At 32.1% G+C, this 18,322-nt stretch overlaps 2 protein-coding genes across 2 annotated transcripts; one reads left to right on the top strand and one right to left on the bottom strand.

Moving 5' to 3' along the window:
* On the bottom strand, positions 167-6,733 carry LOC18595055 (WPP domain-associated protein). The gene is made up of 5 exons (XM_007022829.2): positions 6,566-6,733; positions 3,639-6,029; positions 2,480-2,606; positions 1,878-1,979; positions 167-748 (listed from the first exon to the last, which is right to left on the bottom strand). Exons 2-5 carry the CDS (start codon positions 5,993-5,995, stop codon positions 686-688), a joined length of 2,649 nt encoding a protein of 882 aa, XP_007022891.2. The 5' UTR covers positions 5,996-6,029; positions 6,566-6,733; the 3' UTR covers positions 167-685.
* LOC18595054 (2-succinylbenzoate--CoA ligase, chloroplastic/peroxisomal) lies at positions 10,206-18,322 on the top strand. The gene is made up of 10 exons (XM_007022828.2): positions 10,206-10,528; positions 13,724-13,796; positions 14,116-14,284; positions 14,373-14,471; positions 15,498-15,595; positions 15,825-16,018; positions 16,359-16,486; positions 17,151-17,536; positions 17,637-17,851; positions 17,943-18,322. Exons 1-10 carry the CDS (start codon positions 10,329-10,331, stop codon positions 18,070-18,072), a joined length of 1,692 nt encoding a protein of 563 aa, XP_007022890.2. The 5' UTR covers positions 10,206-10,328; the 3' UTR covers positions 18,073-18,322.

Raw genomic sequence — 18,322 nt, 5'->3', positions numbered from 1 at the left:
TAATTTTCATTTTCAACGGTTTAAAAATTTTCAATGATTTTCACATCCCAAATTTGATAATACGACCAGAAAGATTACCAGTAAACCCTATTTAATATTTTCCCTGTAAATGGAAAGAGTAAACATATCTTCCTTGACATAAACTTTTAAGAATGCTTATTATAAATAGACATTTAAATAACAGAGTACCATCACTCCAAAAAATCATAACACCACTAAATTATATAAAACTAATTAAAAGTATATATGCATATTTAAGAATTATTTGTCAAGACCTAGACTTCTATCTCTCTTTCTCAAAAGGAAAAGAAAGTAAACTACATATGTGAGCTTTGATTGTAAATGTGTCAGGTATGGTGTATGTGCCAAAGAGAGAACAAAGACATCCCCATCATACTCCCAGCACAGGGTAATGAGAAATATTAGTTTAATTTCATCAACTGCTAAATCAAACAAATATACACTCTGGTCAAACACTGAAAAAGATCTATAACTCTTTGGTCCAACGGAAGCAAAAGGGAATCTCCTTGGCTTACTAGACTGTACAGCTATATTCAGCAAGGACAACTTCAATAAAGACTGTATTCTAATACCCCAAAATCTCGCTAACTTGCCCGATGATGCTGTTGCAACAATTTTTACAACCTACCTCTGTTCTGAGTTTCTCTACAGTGGGAAGAGTAGATCAAACTGGCCTAGTAGATTCTCCACTCAACTCTCTTCTAACCAGATTCAATATCTCCATAACCTGAAACAAGCAAAATAAAGTACTTCTGAACATCAGATTTGGAAATGCATGGATGACAAGTATACAGAAATTACGGGCATGGCCAAGCTACGACACAATTATCAGAACACCACAAGAAGTTATTAAGTGTTCATATATGTTTTTTTCTTCATAAAAATGGATATTCAAGCATACATATAAAAAACAGATTAATAAACTGATTACTTTTTCTCACTCCGCTACTATCAAATTTACCTTTCAACAGGTTAAAATTGCATACATATGCATTCAACCATGAATTAGCTTAAACGGTATTCCTTTTCCCTTAAAACTATTTCTGTCTTTTCGCAACTTCAAGTATAAGCTTTGGTTAAATAACTGAAATCATCTTTCTTTCTTTCCTTCTCTGGGAGAGTTTGAGGGTGGGAGATTCAAACTCAGGTCATCCTCTTTGGGAGAGAGACAACAAGCAGGATTTTGTCACATTTCAGTCATCACATTAGAAAGGTAGACTAAAAAAGAATATAATCCTGGGAAAGTTATAGAAACACTCCTGTGAACATTACCAACAACATTAAATAAAACCCTTGATTTTTTAAATCTAAAGTTTTTCAGGTTTTCCATCCTGCCATAAATAGGAAGAAATAAATCTGAACATAATGAGGCACATTGTGAAAAGAGAGACGGAGTTATTTAGGTTTGCATGGAAACTCCATGGCATGATTTTTGCATTTTTCTTTGGTGACATAACTTTTTGCCTGTCACTAAGTTGAAATAACAAAGTTCCACTATGTGAGGTTGGCTTAATGGACTATGTTGTCCCTTTTTATAGTTTCCCCCAATGTCCTCTTGGTCTTCCTATCTCACCGTCCACATGGAAATGCTCATTAAATCATCAAGTTCAGTCAATCAAAACTTGTTTGCACAGGATATCCCTTGGTTTAAACACAAAGAAAGTATTTCTCTAATTTCCAAAGCATGCTTTCCAATTCTAAGAAACATATGCAACCGGCAAACAACATTTGAATAACCCAAGTTATTATTGATCTTTGTGACCTAAGAAACGTTCCATAGACGCATGAATCTGTTTTGACTCACTTTTAAGAAATATAACAATATAAAAGTTCAGTAGAACAAAGAAACAACTTACTCCGGTATAATGTTTCAATATTGGAGAATAATGATCAAGCGCTATGTATATTTTCTCAAGAAGGCCTAAAAGAACATCCACCTGATCACCCAAGAGATCCACCTTCAATAAAAAAAAGAACCATAATAAATACAATAATAATAATGATTTACCAAATCAGAAAGCTCTATTATGATGTATAATGCAATCAATGATACTCAATGATCTTCTCTGCTTTGGTTTAAGTTATTTCAATGTAAACTGTATACAGTTAATGTGAAAACTAAAACAGGGTTATTTATGTAATAGTTTAACCTTGAAATAGAAGCCAGTACACAGTCCATTTGGCGATCAAATACATTGTAGACTACTATATCACTACACTATCCTTTGGTAGTTTTCTTCCTAAACCACTACTAATCGAAAAGGGGAGACAAGAAATTCACAAATAAAATATCATTACTCATACCATAGAAGACAATCTGCAGCTCGGTTTATCATTATCAAAAATATAAGCCAAGCATCATTTAATTCATATTTATTCCTTGTGAAATTCATTCTACAATGTCAAACAGGTATAAAGCCATCACAAAATGGAATACTTTAACATTTCCTAATTCTACCTCAGTTTCAGCCTTTTCAAGGTCAGAACATCTCCTTTCAAGATTCTGCTTATAATGCAATCCCTTTCTTTTCAATACGTTCGCCATCTGAATGAGAGAACTGAATTGGGAGTTCAAATTCTCCAACCTGAAAATTGACCCATATGCATATATTACATATTTGAGTTAATAAATGCAATAGAAAATTCCATCTCCAAATTAATACAGATGCTTTTCAAAATAGAAGAAGTACATAAAAACTCAGTAATAGAGTATCAAACCAAATTATAATCTAAAGATAATAAAAGTCAATGGTTCATATAGGAACATGAATTAGACTGAAGGACACAAGGTCACACACCGACCAAAGACCAGGAAATTGACCAGAGTGAAAGTTATTTTCAAAAAAAAAAAGAAATCCAAATTAGCTTAACTTGATGGATATACAATCTATACATCACTATCCCAAACACCTGAAAGTGCTGAATTTAAAAAATTTCAACCATTCTGCAAGAAGCAGGGATTGGCAGAGCTACCTCAGTCAAATTGTAAAATCAAAAACTGACAGATGTCATAGACAACTAGCAACAACAAATCATTTATATCAATAAGGATCTCTGACAAAAATGAAAGTTATCTTATTAGTTTCAGTTGATAGGCTTAAAAGTGATGAGAATGAGCTTAACTGAACTTTTCTTGACAACATTAACCAGATATTTGAGTATTGGCAATCTGGCAGTAGCAGAACACTAGGAACTGAAATTTAATGAATTCCAAAGTCATGAGTTATACGCCTTTTCTCCACAAGTTTTGAAGAAGAGACAGAGCTTAAGTCCATCTTCCATTACTAAGCAAGTCAAGGTCTGAGGTAAAATTCAATATCATACATTTGAGAGGAAAACAATGCAATTCAACAGTTACAGCCCCAATGACAAAACCTAGGAAAAAATTCATTTGGTTACAGAACAGACAACACATTGCAACTTAAGGTTTCTTTCCACTTAAAACCTTCTAGTCATTTGTAAGGACAGATAAGAGAGGATAGAACTGAGACAACATTCCTGTCTCTTAAAGCATAAAGAGTGTTATGTGAACCATCAACATTTCATAAGACTTATCCAAGCATTCAGTAATTTATCAATAGGGAAATGAAAAAAGGTAACGGTGATAGAGAAAGTACCTTAGATTACTCCTCTTCATATCTTCTGCTACTTGACATTCAAAATCAGCAAATGTCTTATATAGTCCTTCAACAAGAATAATTATTGATTCCATCTGTTTTCTGTGCTCATTTTCATTTGCTTCAAACAATGATAAAATATTCTCCTTCTCCTTGGCAGCAACAAGAAGCCTTCTTTTCTCATCATCGCTTTCCCTCAAATCTTTCACTGCCTGGTCAAGCTTCTCGTTTAATTTACATGTTTCCACTTGTTGTAATTCAAGTTTCTCCGATGCTTGACGGAGATTAACTTTCAGAACATTGGATTCTTCATTGCACTTAGAAATTATCATTTGCTGCCGGTTTGTCTTATCCCTTACAACATCAAGTTCTTGAGAAGCCAACATAAATTTCTCCTTTTCTCTTTCCATTGCAGCAGATGTTTCATTAAGTAACTTCTCCTTTTCATCAATTGTTGATGCCATTAGGAGCATATGCTGCTGCAATTTTTCCTTCTCTTCAACTTCCAGTTTTAGTACCCTTTCTTTCTTGCATGCATCCTTGCTTAAGTCATGGAGTTTCTCCTTGGCTTCTGAGAAGGCTGCTCTGAATACAATTGCACATAGTCCTTCCATAATTAAAGATTCCAAATCAGAATCTTCAAATTCACTCTTGCTGGCATGTGGCATATTGCAAGAAGCATCTCTCCATATAAGGTCATAAATTTCTTTCATGATGATGTGCTCCACCTCTAAATCTTCACTGATCCGCTTGGTCTGGCTGATCGCCTCCCTGATGAAGCATTTATATACATCCCCACTAATGGCAGATTCAATATGTACATCTTCAACTGCAGATTCAAGGTTTTCTACCTTTTTCAGTAAGTTATCCTCGGTCAGAGAGTACTGTGAGATTTTCACTATGGCATCCGAAACCTGTGAAGAAAGGCTGTTAACTTCCTTTTTCTTATCGAATAGTGAATCTCTCAGTTGATGATTTTCTGAAAGAAGAGATTCTAATCTGTCCTTCAAACTTCCGAGAGTCTCACCGTTATTACTTACTAAAGGAAATTTCTCATTTCCAACAAGAATTCTATCCAATTTCACAATGACATCTGGGATCTTTTTCCTCAAGACATCAAACTCCTTATCCTTCCTGAATGGCAAAGAAGAACCCCTTTCTTTCAAATATTCCCGTTTGAGGGTAAAATATTCTTCAGTCAACTGTTGTAGTTTGTAGTCATGGTTTCTCTTCATTTTTGTCATCTCAATCTTGAAAAAATTCACCAATTCCCCCTTTGACATGTGACTCAGTTGCGCAGCATCCAAATTTTCTGGCACAGCAATTACCGACTCTTCTTGCTTGCCATTTCCTTCCCAAAGAGATGAAACATGATTCTCTGAAACCTTTCGATGTAAATGATCGGTCCTTTTATTGTTACTCAAATCATCATTGATCTCCAAGGAACTATGAGAATTCAGCATCCCAGTTTCAGGATTAGACAGTGATTTAGAAATGGTATCTAATTCCTGACGCAAACTGGAAATCTCATTGATCTTCTCAATCCAATTTACATTTCCGTTACCATAACATTGAGCATTTTGATCCCATAGTCTTTCTTCAAACTGTTCCTTCAAACTCCGAATACAACTTGCTACCACCATATGTTCAACATCTTCCTGATATTCTAGCTCCAGCTGCCACTGACAGAGTGAAACACTGGATGAGCAAATAATATCGTCGACTTGCTCATAGATAGTGTCTAGGGTTATTCTTAAAGAATCAAGTGTTTTATCCACATCAATCCGGTCTGTGGTTTCATCCTCTTGCAGAATACCACCCAATCCCACCCACTCGGGACTTGAATTAATCCTCCTAATAGAACTATGCCCTCTGATTTTGTCAATTTCTATCCTAAGATTCTTAAACTGCCCTTTAGCTGCATTTTGAAGACTGCCCAAAGATTCTCGGATCCTGTCATGCTCACAAAAAGAATCTGACAATCTTGAAAATACACCATCTTTTTCAATGTTTGGTTCATAGTGCTTCAGTAAAGACTTGTTTTCATCTGAACAAACATGGTAATGATTCATCATTTTCTTCAATCTTACTAACTCCAACTCTTTCTGAGCAATCCTATCAGCTGCCTCTTGCTCAACAGCATTGACCATGCCCCTGATGACTGAGTCACTCACCAACCTAGAAACTGTCAACCGGTCGTTGATGTCTTCCACATATGAATCAAATTCATTGAGAAAGTCAACATCCAGTTCCTCACCCTCTTTTATAGTATCACCAATGTGCACCGACCCATTTATAGATGCATCACAACATGAAACAACACTAGCATTCACATCTCTACAGCTCTCCATACCCATTTCAGAATTGCCTCTCACCAGCAGGATTATTAAACTGCAAACAAAAACAAAAAAAAAAAAGGAGCAAACTAAATCAATAGCAATTAATACATATTGCTCAAGATCACCATAAGTTTCTACGCTTCAACAAGCTGAATTTAACTAAATTTGAAACTAACTACTTCATAAAAATTCAAATTTCATCAGTTTACATGGTTGAGCTCAGATTTCAGCATAAAAAACTGTAGAAATGGACTACAAGGCATCAGATTGCATTTCGTTTTCCCTTTCTGATGTATTCTTACCAGTCAAACAATGACAATTAGCTCAAAGTCAAATTTTTCTAAAACAAATGCAAATCACACTAACAAAATCTGACAACTTTTGACACTGAAAATTGAGCTCAACACATTCATAAACATATTGCATTTGAGAAAGAAATTAAACACAAAGATAAATTAACAAGAAATATAAGCTCAGGATTCTAAGAGCAAATGAACAAAAGCGAAGAATCACAAAAAAAAAAAAAAAGAAAGAAAAAAAGGTTAAAAATGTAAACACAATTAAAAAAAAAAAAAAAGGGCAACTTACGAGATTTTCCGGGAGAAATTAAAGGAGAAGAGAAGAGTTCAGAGAGAAAAGCTGCTCCATTTACAAATCTCTGTGCTTCCCTCTGTTCTTCTGGTTACGTTTAGGGTTTCTGAGAAAATAGACAAAAAGAGTCCAGATAGATTTGGTGAGCGGGAGTGAAAAGGGCAGACTATACAATGAACCTTGGTATTAAATTTATTTACATAATCTGCCATATTTGACCTTTCTTCCTCCAAAGGAAATCTTTTTTCTTTTAATTTCATTTTTTTGGAAAGGAAAATTAATTAAAAATACTTGCATGTATTTAAGCATATGCTTTATGTTACCAATTTTTGTCTTTATCTGTAACGGCAAATATTAAAGAACGTTTATATATGAAAAAGAAAGAAAATTAATTACACCTTTTCATTTTCATACATGTATGTAATGTTTTTTCAAAAATTTAATATGTTTGGGAGATATTCACCTGAACATATATTTACGTAAAATAATATATTTATGTCAAACAAAATGAAATATTTTGCATGAAAGATTTAGATATGTTTCTCTTTCTTTTTATTCTAAATTTCGATTTAAAACTTAATTTAAAGTCTCAAATTTTAATGTTATACAACATTTAGATAAAGGAAAAAAAGAAATGACATAGCGTGAAATGTTACGCGACCTTATGAGAATAATTTTAGGAGAATTGAACAAGAAAAGTATATTATCCAATTTTGTTCATGCTAAGGAATCAGTTGTAGAGCATTAAAGGATGTTTGAGAAAGGAGTGTGCTTTCCTTTCTATGGCCCACCTGCACAAATTAATTAAGCTTATTATAATTAATTATAATTAATTAATACGACAATCATAATCAGTGTGATCGAGGAGGAAACGAGATAAGAAAGGAAAAGAAAACAATCATGATGACCATCATTTAAAGCTTGTTTCTTTCTTGTTACTTTGTCTCTCCCTGTCTTTTGTCATTTCATATTAGAGGCTGTAAAACCAACCCCAATCCACAGCTCCTTTATAATGCTTCAACTTGATTAAAAAGTTTGAGATTTAAATTGAGAAAAACTTAATTTGAAATAAATCCACATTCGAAAAAATTTCAACTCAAATATTATGTTAAAATTGTTATATTTTATATAAATCTAAAATAACCTGAAACTAATTCAAAACGAATCGAACTTAATATAACTTAAATTCGAAGTATCTTCAAATCATTTCATTTATGCGTAATTGGGAAAAATTAAATTAAAAAGATAAAAAAACTTAAAGGGACAAAGTGAATGCATGAGCACTTTACCTACCATTTTAAAGAAGAGAAAAAGGAAAAAAAAAAAAAGGGGTTTTTCATGAATAAAGCATATGACACATTCTAATGGGTGAAACAATTGATGGGAAATGATTTTGGTCAAAGGTTATAGGAGATTTAATTAATGGGATCCAAAGCTACATATCACTTTCTAATTATTTATATTCCATTCTATATGAACCTTTGAATTGCTTTTAGCTTTTTTTAAAAAAAAAAAAGAGTTGATCAATTGCTTTAAGGTATTAATTCAACAAGGAATTGACCCTTGATTAAATTAAGGGTTAATTCCATTAATAATTCTACTCCATATTATCTTTTAGTAGTATATATACCAAATGAATTTTCGTATATTTAAAATTTTCAAACCTACAATATCCTTTTAAAATTCATGTAATTATGTAACCTATAAAAACTTTTTAGAGTTATACTAAACTAAATATTTTATTCATGTTCACAGCATTTACATTTTCATTAAAAATGTTTATAATCTTTAATTGTTTTTAATGTAATCAACTATCAATAAAAACGTGACCATCAATTGAATGATTTCATCAACCAAACTCCTTTTTTTTTTTTCATTTTAAATGCATCCTAGTGGGGCTCTTAGATTTGACACAAAATGAATTTTAATAAGTATTATATTAATTATAAAATATTTATAAATAATATATATAATAAAATTTAATATTAAATTTATTATTTATAATCGAATTTAAATAGTGGGTATCTAGGACCATTTTCTAACATTTATTTGAGTTCATGATAAATAGTACTTTTATTGCTCAAACTTAATTATAAAGTAACTTAATTTTATTTAATCGAATCAAGTAATGCAGAGTACATATCTAATTATAAAGTACCGATACTTTAACTAATGTAATTTCTTCTGAAGGTATTTGTGTTGAAAGTGTACTATTTGTGAAAGAGAATTGTCAAGCTTCAAGCTATTTTTCATTACAAAATAGAAGCTGTACAGCAGAATATTTATACTCTATTTTTTCAACAAACTCGGGTGAAGAAAGTCAACTAACTAAACAGTAAGTATAAAAGTAACTAAACAATTAACTAACTGATATTTTTACAGTTTAATAAACAGTAAGTATAAAAGTAACAATAAATAACACAAGTATATTGTTATTACAAAGCATGTAATTCACAATCACACGTGCTCCTTTCCTTTCTTCTTAAATTCTTCAACCCAGTTGATAGTTTCTCTCCTTGATCTTCAATCACCAACTTCTTATCAGATTGATACCATGGCCTGGAGGTGCCCATGCTGATGGTGCACGGGGAAGATGATGTCGTGTGCCACTGTTGGTCTGCTCGGTTAGTGTATGAATCAGTGGAGCAAGGACAAAACATTGAACACTTTTCCTGGAATGGGCCATATGTTGATTGGTGAAACCAGGGAAAATGTGGACCTTGTTTTCGGCGCCATTTTTTGCATGGCTGAAAGAACGAGCCAGCTTATCTGTATCTGTATGATTAATTTCATTACCTATTTTCATTTCTTTATTTGCTAGTTGCTTAGTTTCCATTATTAAAGCTGGATAACTTAAATGCAACCATCAGTGGCAGTTCTGTTATAAGGCTGGCAATTATTATTATCTCTTTATTAATTTGCTAAGTTAAGATGCCTAAATCTTTCATTTGTTTATTTTAATTATTATTCAACAGTTCGCGCATTTTCTCTTTTAAAAAAATAAAATTTGAATCCCTTTTCTGTTAAATATAAAAAAATTTTATTATTTGACAAAAATAAAATATTCATTTATTTTGAAATAGTTAAAATTAATTATTATTGAGGTATTCGAAATTTAAGTAAATTGTTAATCTTATTCTAACTAGTATAATTTAATCGAAACCGAGTAATTATATCTATTAATTATCTAAAATCATTTATTTGGTGGATACTTGATTAAAAACTCTCCCACTCGATTCAACCCAACTTGAAAATTCAATTTTATAAATTATAATATAATGTTGTAAATGTATTAGAAAAAAATGAAACTTATCAAGTTTAGAAAATAAACTTAACACTGATGACTTACTTTCAAATTCGAATAAAAAATGACAATTAAATATGAAATAAAATATCAACCATGAGTCTTTTTTAAAAATAAATTTATTAATTTGTTGAGTCCTCTTTCATTATTGATTATCCTATTTAAAAATTTTCATTATTCAATTTAAAATAAATATTTTGTTAATTAAATTAAATATATATGATTCTAAACTTGCTTTCCGATTAGAAGTGACAATTGCAATTTGCAACGTCCAAACGGTGAAATGCCTAACATCACAGCACGGGGACAGGAGCACTTTCATCTCATTTTAAGATAAGCTGAACCGCACTTTCTCGTTCCAACCGTTCTTTCGTCCAAAACGCAAAGAAGAAACAGAGTTTCCTTCATTTTCACGAAGTCGAAACGCCGAATTCTCGATTTTCGCCTTCCGTCGAGATGGGATTTTACTCCGAGGCCCACATTTGCCAGTGCTTCAGCCGCCTCACCACCGAAAAACGGAACTCCGTGGTGACAATCAGAGGCGACCGCCAAAAAACAGGCCACCAGCTGGTCGAGTGCGTGCTCAGTCTGGCTCGCGCCCTGCTCCATCTCGGCCTCCGAAACGGCGACGTTGTTGCCATCTCTGCTTTCAACAGGTTCTTATTTATATACTTGCCTAAATTTGTTTTATGGAAATTTTCAAGTTCAAATCTTGAAGCACTTTTGTTTCTGTTTTTGCTTTTTTTTTCTCAATCACGGTTCCGGAAATGCTCTTTTTTTTTTTTTTTCACGCCAAACGCAGTCTTGGGTTATCTTTTGTTGACCGTGTGAGGTTTGGAATGCTATTTTTTAATTTTGATGCAAACGCACTGACATTAGCATGCAAAATTAAATATAATGCATTATGCTAAGAGTTTGTATATTAATAGTAAATGGATTTGGAAAATCTTGTGATTCTGTTAAAATACAGAGCCAAAACGTCATGAATTTGAGTTTTGCCACCTTCATTGTTTCAATCTCTTTCTCCATATTGGGCTGCACGCTGAAAATACGACTATGGAATGATTTTATATTTCAATGGACACATCAAGTTGATGTATGTGAAGTAAGCATGGTATTATTTTAAATAGAATCTATGTGTTATTTCTTTGATGCTTGTGTTGGTTTTTGCAAGGAAATTTCGCACCCTTAAATTAAACTAAGGGGTGCTACAATTATTAATTAAAACATAACATTTGTACAGACTTAAAAACTGTTCCATTCGTAGGTAGATCCCATGTGGGTTTGTGATAGAACCTGATAATGTGAAATTAAGTTTGGGTATTGCATAATGTGTTCGTGTCATAGTCGTGCAACTCAATTATGACACAAAAATGTGCATGTTTAATGCAGGTTGACCTGCCTAACTTGTAAATAATTCTCATTGACACATTTAACTAATCTAGCTTACTTTAATACTCTATACATCTAACATATCTATAATATATATAAAAATAGGATATTTCAATTTCTTTCAATTTTTTTTCAATTGAGTCTTCAATTCTATAATATATATAAAAGTAGGATGTTTCAATTTCTTTTAATTTTTTTCAATTGAGTCTTCAATTGAATGACAAGTGTCATTCAATTAGAACTCCTTTATATTTTTTTAACATTTCATTTTCTATTGAATTAATTTTTTTTACACCTTATGTCAAAAATAAGTTGTTTTGACATTTGAAGGTTTTTTTTTTTTTTTTTACTTTATTTATTTTAATAAAAAATACTTAAAAATAATAATTTATAACTTTTAATNAATTGACATTTGTCATTCTTAATTAAATTAATTTTTTTTACACCTTATGTCAAAACTACATTGCTTTGGACATTTGAAGGGTTTTTTTTTCTTTTATTTATTTTAGTAAAAAATATTTGAAAACAATAATTTCTAACTTTTAATATTTATAAGATAAATTCATTTAATATTATTTTTCGTCTATATTCTCTTATTCTGCATCAACTTGATTCTATAGTATATAGACATCTTTTTTGTACATGAATGTTTAAATTCTAATAAACATCCATCCAATTCATTGAATAAAATAAAAAAGTCAAAAAGGTCTACCCATTTGTCAATATATATGACACACAGTCATTATTGAATAAATAAATCAATTGAATTTGATAACTTTTAACTATTCATTTTATATATAAAAAACATATAATACTAGCAATTACTGACTATTTTATATTAATAGGATCTTTACATTATACTGTTACCTCATATTCTGCAACTGTTTATTTTAATCTATTAATAGTATAGGTCATATACTTTCTCATTTCTTAATAGTTTATTATACATCTAATAACCTTTGATAGGATTATTGTCTTTTTTGGATAAATTCTGTTTTAAATAAGATAACTAATTAGGTCAATTGGTTGTCATTCTCAATTGAATTAATTTTCTTTTACACCTTATGTCAAAGTTGTGTTGTTTTTTTACATTTGAAGGGTTTTTTTATTTTTATTTATTTCAGTAAAAAAAAACTTGAAAACAGTAATTTTTAATATTTAGAATATAGATTCATTTAATATTTATTAATTACAATTTAATAATATTTTTTGTTTATATCCTCTTATTCTGCATGAACCTGAATCTATAGTATTTAGACATTTTTTTTGTACATGAATGTTTAAATTCCAATAAATATTCATCAAATTCATTGAACAAAATAAAAAAATCAAGAAGGTTTATTCATTTCTTAATATACATAGCACATAGTCATCATTGAACAAATAAATCAACTAAATTTGACAATCTTTAGCCATTCATTTTATATATAAAAGATATATTATTATAAATTAGTAACTATTTTATATTGATGTGATCTTTATATTATATGGTTGCCTTATATTGTATAACTGTTTATCTTAATCTACTAATAGTACATGTTATATACTTTCTCATTTCTTAATATTTTACTGTTTTATAATCATATATGTAGGTGCAAGTTTCCGGTAATTGAAACCAGAGCAAATAATTATTTTCAATTAATAGCAGTTTATTTTTTCCTCTATCAGTAAAAATCGGACATTCATACAGTTGACTAATACAATATTGCTTTCTCTACAAACTCTTTTAAAGGTACCAAATTGAAATCAACTCTAACATAATCAATATTTTTGTGATCTTTTTCATAGCATAGCTACGGGCACTATCCTAGTTTAAATATTTTAATAGGACTTGCTAGCACTTAAAATTTATATATTAAGTATTGCATGTAAATCATGCAACCAATACAATTGTGCCAACTTAATTTATAATAATTAATTACATTCATATAAACTATAGAGTGATTGGGTTGTTATGAAGAGGATGTGATAGAAGGAGGAAGTAGTGTCCTGTGTGGAAGATGCCACATGCATGGGTAGCAGTCATGTATTTTTTAGTAAATTTTGGTGGGAGACCTCATACCTTCTTCATATCTGAGTCACCAAGTTAAGATTTCTACAACATTAGAGACAGAGAGTTTATTCAGAAAACCATGCCATTAGTTGTAGGATAGAATTCCCATACATGAATCTCATAGTGTAGTTCTATTTGTTTAACCTGCAACACATGCTCAAGAACAAGTTTAATTTGGCAAATATGCAATTGAGCAAAAATAGATATCTGCATAAACCTATTCTCCTGGTTATTTCTTAATTATTAGAATTTCAGTGGAATTGTAATTGAATTTGAGTCCAAAAATTTTAACATAATGTTGGTCCAAAACATATGTGGAATACTGAATGTTTATCTTATAAATAAGTAAATATTTATTTATTTTCTTGAAATTATGACTTATGACATTCAATCCATGCTGTTCTAGTGATACGTATCTAGAGTGGCTTTTAGCTGTTGCATTTATTGGAGGCATAGTTGCTCCTTTGAATTATCGATGGGTGAGTATCTCAGTTTACCAGTTTTCTCTTAACTGTTTTCTGTTACAGTTATTTAAGTGTTTCTCAAATTTGTTTGAGAAAAGAAAAAAATTTCGTTCTAAATTGAGTTTCTTTGGGAGCTTCATGAAAATTTAAGTATTTGTTGATATTCCTATGCTTTATAAATTCTTAATTATTAGCTGGAATTGCTGTCACAATAGGCTGGAGTTTCTTTAGGAGTACAGTGATTTGTTGGTTTCTATTCTGATGTGTGCAACTGGTGAATGGTTCTTAAACTTGTCTGATGTTTCTTGCACTGCATTGCCCGGTTAAAATATAGAGCTTTGAAGAGGCAAGAATGGCAATGGTAACTGTTACGCCAAAAATGTTGGCGACAGATGAGAGCTGTTACAACTGGCATTCTGCACTACAGAGTCATGCTATACCATCTTTAAGGTGGCATATTTCACTAAGCTCCCCTTCCTCAGATTTTATAAACAAATACAAGAGTACGTATTATCTTGACATATAAATGTTATATGAAGTCAGAAATGTGATTTATCAATTGCCATAATATCTTTCGCCTCATTTTTCCAGTATTAACAATGGAAATGCTATTGGAGCAATCTGTAAGATCTGGATCTATGAATTATTCATGTGCACCTGAGGGCGCTGTTGTAATATGCTTCACTTCAGGTATTGGTTTTACTTGTAAATTATTTTTAAGTTTTACTTATGGTTAATATGATTGTATCCTAAAGGAGGAATGTTCTCTGTCACTTATGAAATCACCAAAAAAAGAAGGCAGTAAAGGGCAGACAAGAAAGTTCCTTCCCCTTTATGTATGCTTTATTCCATTTTAAAATTTTCGCTCCAGGAAAATTTGCAAGATAACGTATTATTGCACATAATTGAGTAATCATTGCCTCATGAAAAAAGAAATCCTGCCAGTAAGAGCTCTGCTCTGCTCCTTTTGTTTCTTCCATCATTAAAAGAGTGCGTAGATTTGGGGTTTTATCCATACTTATTATGGCACCAAAGCAAGATTGTGTGAGGACTGATCTCAACACATGCCTACCCACCTACCAATGAGTATTTTCCTGGAACTTCTCCTGTGTTTCTAAAACTAGGACTTCTATAAGTGCAGCACATCATGGCCCTTTTTCTACCCTTTATAAGCAGATATGAGTTGTCAGATTTCTGTGGTGAACTGTAAAATTGAAATGCTGTGCCATGATAAGCCAGTAAATTTGGGTCACAACAAAGTAGAGGCAACATTATCAAAGGTCAGTTTAGAGCTTAAATTTTGCATTAAGCCTGTAAAAAGCTTGGTATAACTTCTCAGATGTTAATGACTCCTGCTGATAATATGGGCGAGGATAGGATCCAATTGACCTGTTAGATATCTCATCTTTGCCTTGTTTCCTGAACATTGGAGAAAATGTGGTGGTGTAATGCGTAATGCAAATCATTTTCCTGGTCGAGAATAGCAATTTATTTGGCATTGAGAAATCAACATTAGCTTCTAAGCAATATTATTTACTCTAAATGAAAATTTTCCCCCTTCCATCCTTTTTCTCTTTTTACATTGTTAAATGAAAGCAACGGAGAAACATAACTTGCATCTTAACTATATATTAAGTGTAAAATTTTTATTTTAATTTCTTCCTACATCCTTAAATGTGCTAAAAACTTAGTGTTTGCTTTCTTGGCTATTTATAGGAACTACTGGGAAGCCAAAGGGAGTTGTCATAAGCCATACAGCTTTAATTGTACAATCCCTGGCAAAAGTTGCAATTGTTGGTTACAGTGAGGATGATGTACGCCTTTCTTCTAGAAATATGTATATTTGTTTTGACTGTAATTACAAGGATCTGATTGAAGAGGTGAAATAACTTAAGTATAGTTGTTCCAAACCGGACTTATATGGTTTGGGTGGAATCACACAGCTAAAGAAAAAGTGCTTTTAGTTTATTTTGGTTTTTATTTTTCCATTGGTTCCACCGTGACAACCCTCTCTTTAATTTTTTATTGTCTGGTTATTTCCAGGTTTATTTGCATACCGCTCCCTTGTGCCACATTGGTGGTTTATCCTCAGCCATGGCCATGCTAATGATAGGAGCTTGCCATGTCTTCATACCCAAGTTTGAAGCTAGGCTAGCCCTTGAAGCCTTAGAGCAGCACCATGTGACTTCTCTGATCACTGTCCCTGCGATAATGGCTGATCTAATCTCGTTGATCAGGTGAATAATAGAATTATTTTTCCATTAGATGATGATAATTAAAATTTTCTTGGTTAGGTCTCTTTGAGATTTTATCTTCATTTTCCCCCTAAATGGGCTGTAGCCTTCTTTTCCATTTTATAGCCTTTCTTTTCTATTTTGTTTTCCCCCAGGACCAAGTCTCATATAAATAACCTATGCATTTTCTTGTTCAGCTTACTGAAATTCATTATTATTTGAACACTTTAACTAATTCCATGCCTGAAATATACAGCTTTTTATCTAGAAAATAATGGTGATGCTTATTTTTTATCATAGGGTTGTTTGATCTGGTTGTTTCTGTTCTGTGATATTCTCTAAGGCCGAAGCGAAGTTGGAAGGGTAGAGACAGTGTGAAGAAGATATTAAATGGAGGAGGAGGCCTATCATATGACCTTGTTAAAGATGTGATCAAATTCTTCCCAAGAGCAAAGCTTCTTTCAGCTTATGGTTGGTCTAACTTATTCAATTTTGTTTCTTCAAGTATTTCATGATATATTCTACTCAAATCATTTCTAAAGCAACCCTAATGGTTTGTGGAGAAGCTTAGTCAATTCAATGATCTTCTTATGGCTAGAAAGGTGATAAAAATCTAGCTCTCTATACTTGACATTTATATTTGTAATTTAGTCATCTACTCAGGCATGAAGTACATTGTGGTGTTTGCAATCAAATTGCAATGAGTGAACTTAGGCATGTAGAGTGAGCAACTTTCATTAAATTATACTTAACTTGAGCCAACTTTTGATTCAGAAATGTGATATACATTCTTCTGGTTAAGGTTCATATGAGCTTGTGTAGGCTATTCCTAGTTAGGTGAATAAGCCTATTTACGAGTTCAAGCACTGTCATATGTGAACATGCTAAGCGGAAATTCACCTTATTGAGCTCTTGCATGAATACACTAGCTATAATTTATAAGTTACCTTCTGGTTATTTACAGTTTGTCCAAGCAAGGCCATATGTTTCTGTAGACATTCTTAGGACAAGAAGTAAATTTACATGAATATACAGGGTTAAGTAGCTAACACTTAGGATATTCCTTATGTTTCTTGAAACATTTATAATGCCATAATATTCTTTTAATTCTCTTTCACATTTTAAATTTGTGAAGGGATGACTGAGACATGTTCTTCTCTAGCCTTCACGACCCTCTTTGAGCCAATGCTTGAGGCCTCTGGTACATCACTGCAGTTGTTTTCCAAAAGTAATCCAAGTCCAGTCAAACCAGGAGGGGTCTGTGTTGGCAAGCCTGCTCCACATGTCGATTTAAAGATACGCTTTGATGACTCTTCTGATGTTGGAAGAATTCTAACTAGAGGTCCACATGTAATGCTAAGGTACTGGGATCAAATTCCAGAAAATGCATCAGGTTCTATTGAAGAAGCTTGGCTAGACACTGGTGACATCGGGTTCATTGATGACCATGGCAACTTATGGCTTGTTGGACGAACAAATGGTCGAATCAAGAGTGGAGGAGAAAATGTTTACCCTGAAGAGGTAAGCATCCATATATAGCTCTTCATATCATTTACTGATCTGTCACTTAAAATATGGTCTTTATTATTACCTTATAATGTTTATTTGTTTGATCATATAGGTAGAGGCGGTGCTAGATCAACATCCGGGAGTTATTTCCTCCATTGTTGTGGGAATTCCTGATCCTCGTCTGACAGAGATGGTTGTCGCCTGTATCCGATTAAGAGATAACTGGCAGTGGTCCAATAACAGTTCCAAATTCTCAGTTCAAAGCAACGAGCTATTCCTGTCTAGTGAGATTCTTCGACATTATTGTAGAGAAAGGAACTTAAGCAGGTATATCACTCTGCTAAACTTTAACTAATTTTCCTTCACTTGTGTTGGATGAATATGGTTTTGTTAACTATTTCTTTGCTACTGTTTTCAGGTTTAAAATTCCAAAGATATTTATTTTATGGAAGACCCCATTCCCACTAACAACAACTGGAAAAATAAGAAGAGACCAAGTTAGAAGAGATGTCATGTCCCAGCTACAATCCTCGCCTAGCAAACTTTGACAATTTAATTCAGTACTCATCAGAATGACCAGTTCCTTTTAGATTCTTTTGGGGACAAAAAGATAAATACAAATACGAGTTTAGGTAATATATGATTAGCTATTTAAGTAATAATTTTATCAATCTTGTATCACTTTACTCGTAATATAAAATTTAATCGACGTCGACGTGGATATAAAAATAAATTATTAGGTTGAGGTGTTATTTTAATTTACATTCAGACGTTTGTGTATTTTTTTATAATTGATTT

Source organism: Theobroma cacao, chromosome 6 (genome assembly GCF_000208745.1).
Source record: "Theobroma cacao cultivar B97-61/B2 chromosome 6, Criollo_cocoa_genome_V2, whole genome shotgun sequence".
In the NCBI taxonomy this organism is placed as follows: Eukaryota; Viridiplantae; Streptophyta; class Magnoliopsida; order Malvales; family Malvaceae; genus Theobroma; species Theobroma cacao.
This window is presented reverse-complemented; position numbering and strand designations above follow the sequence as displayed.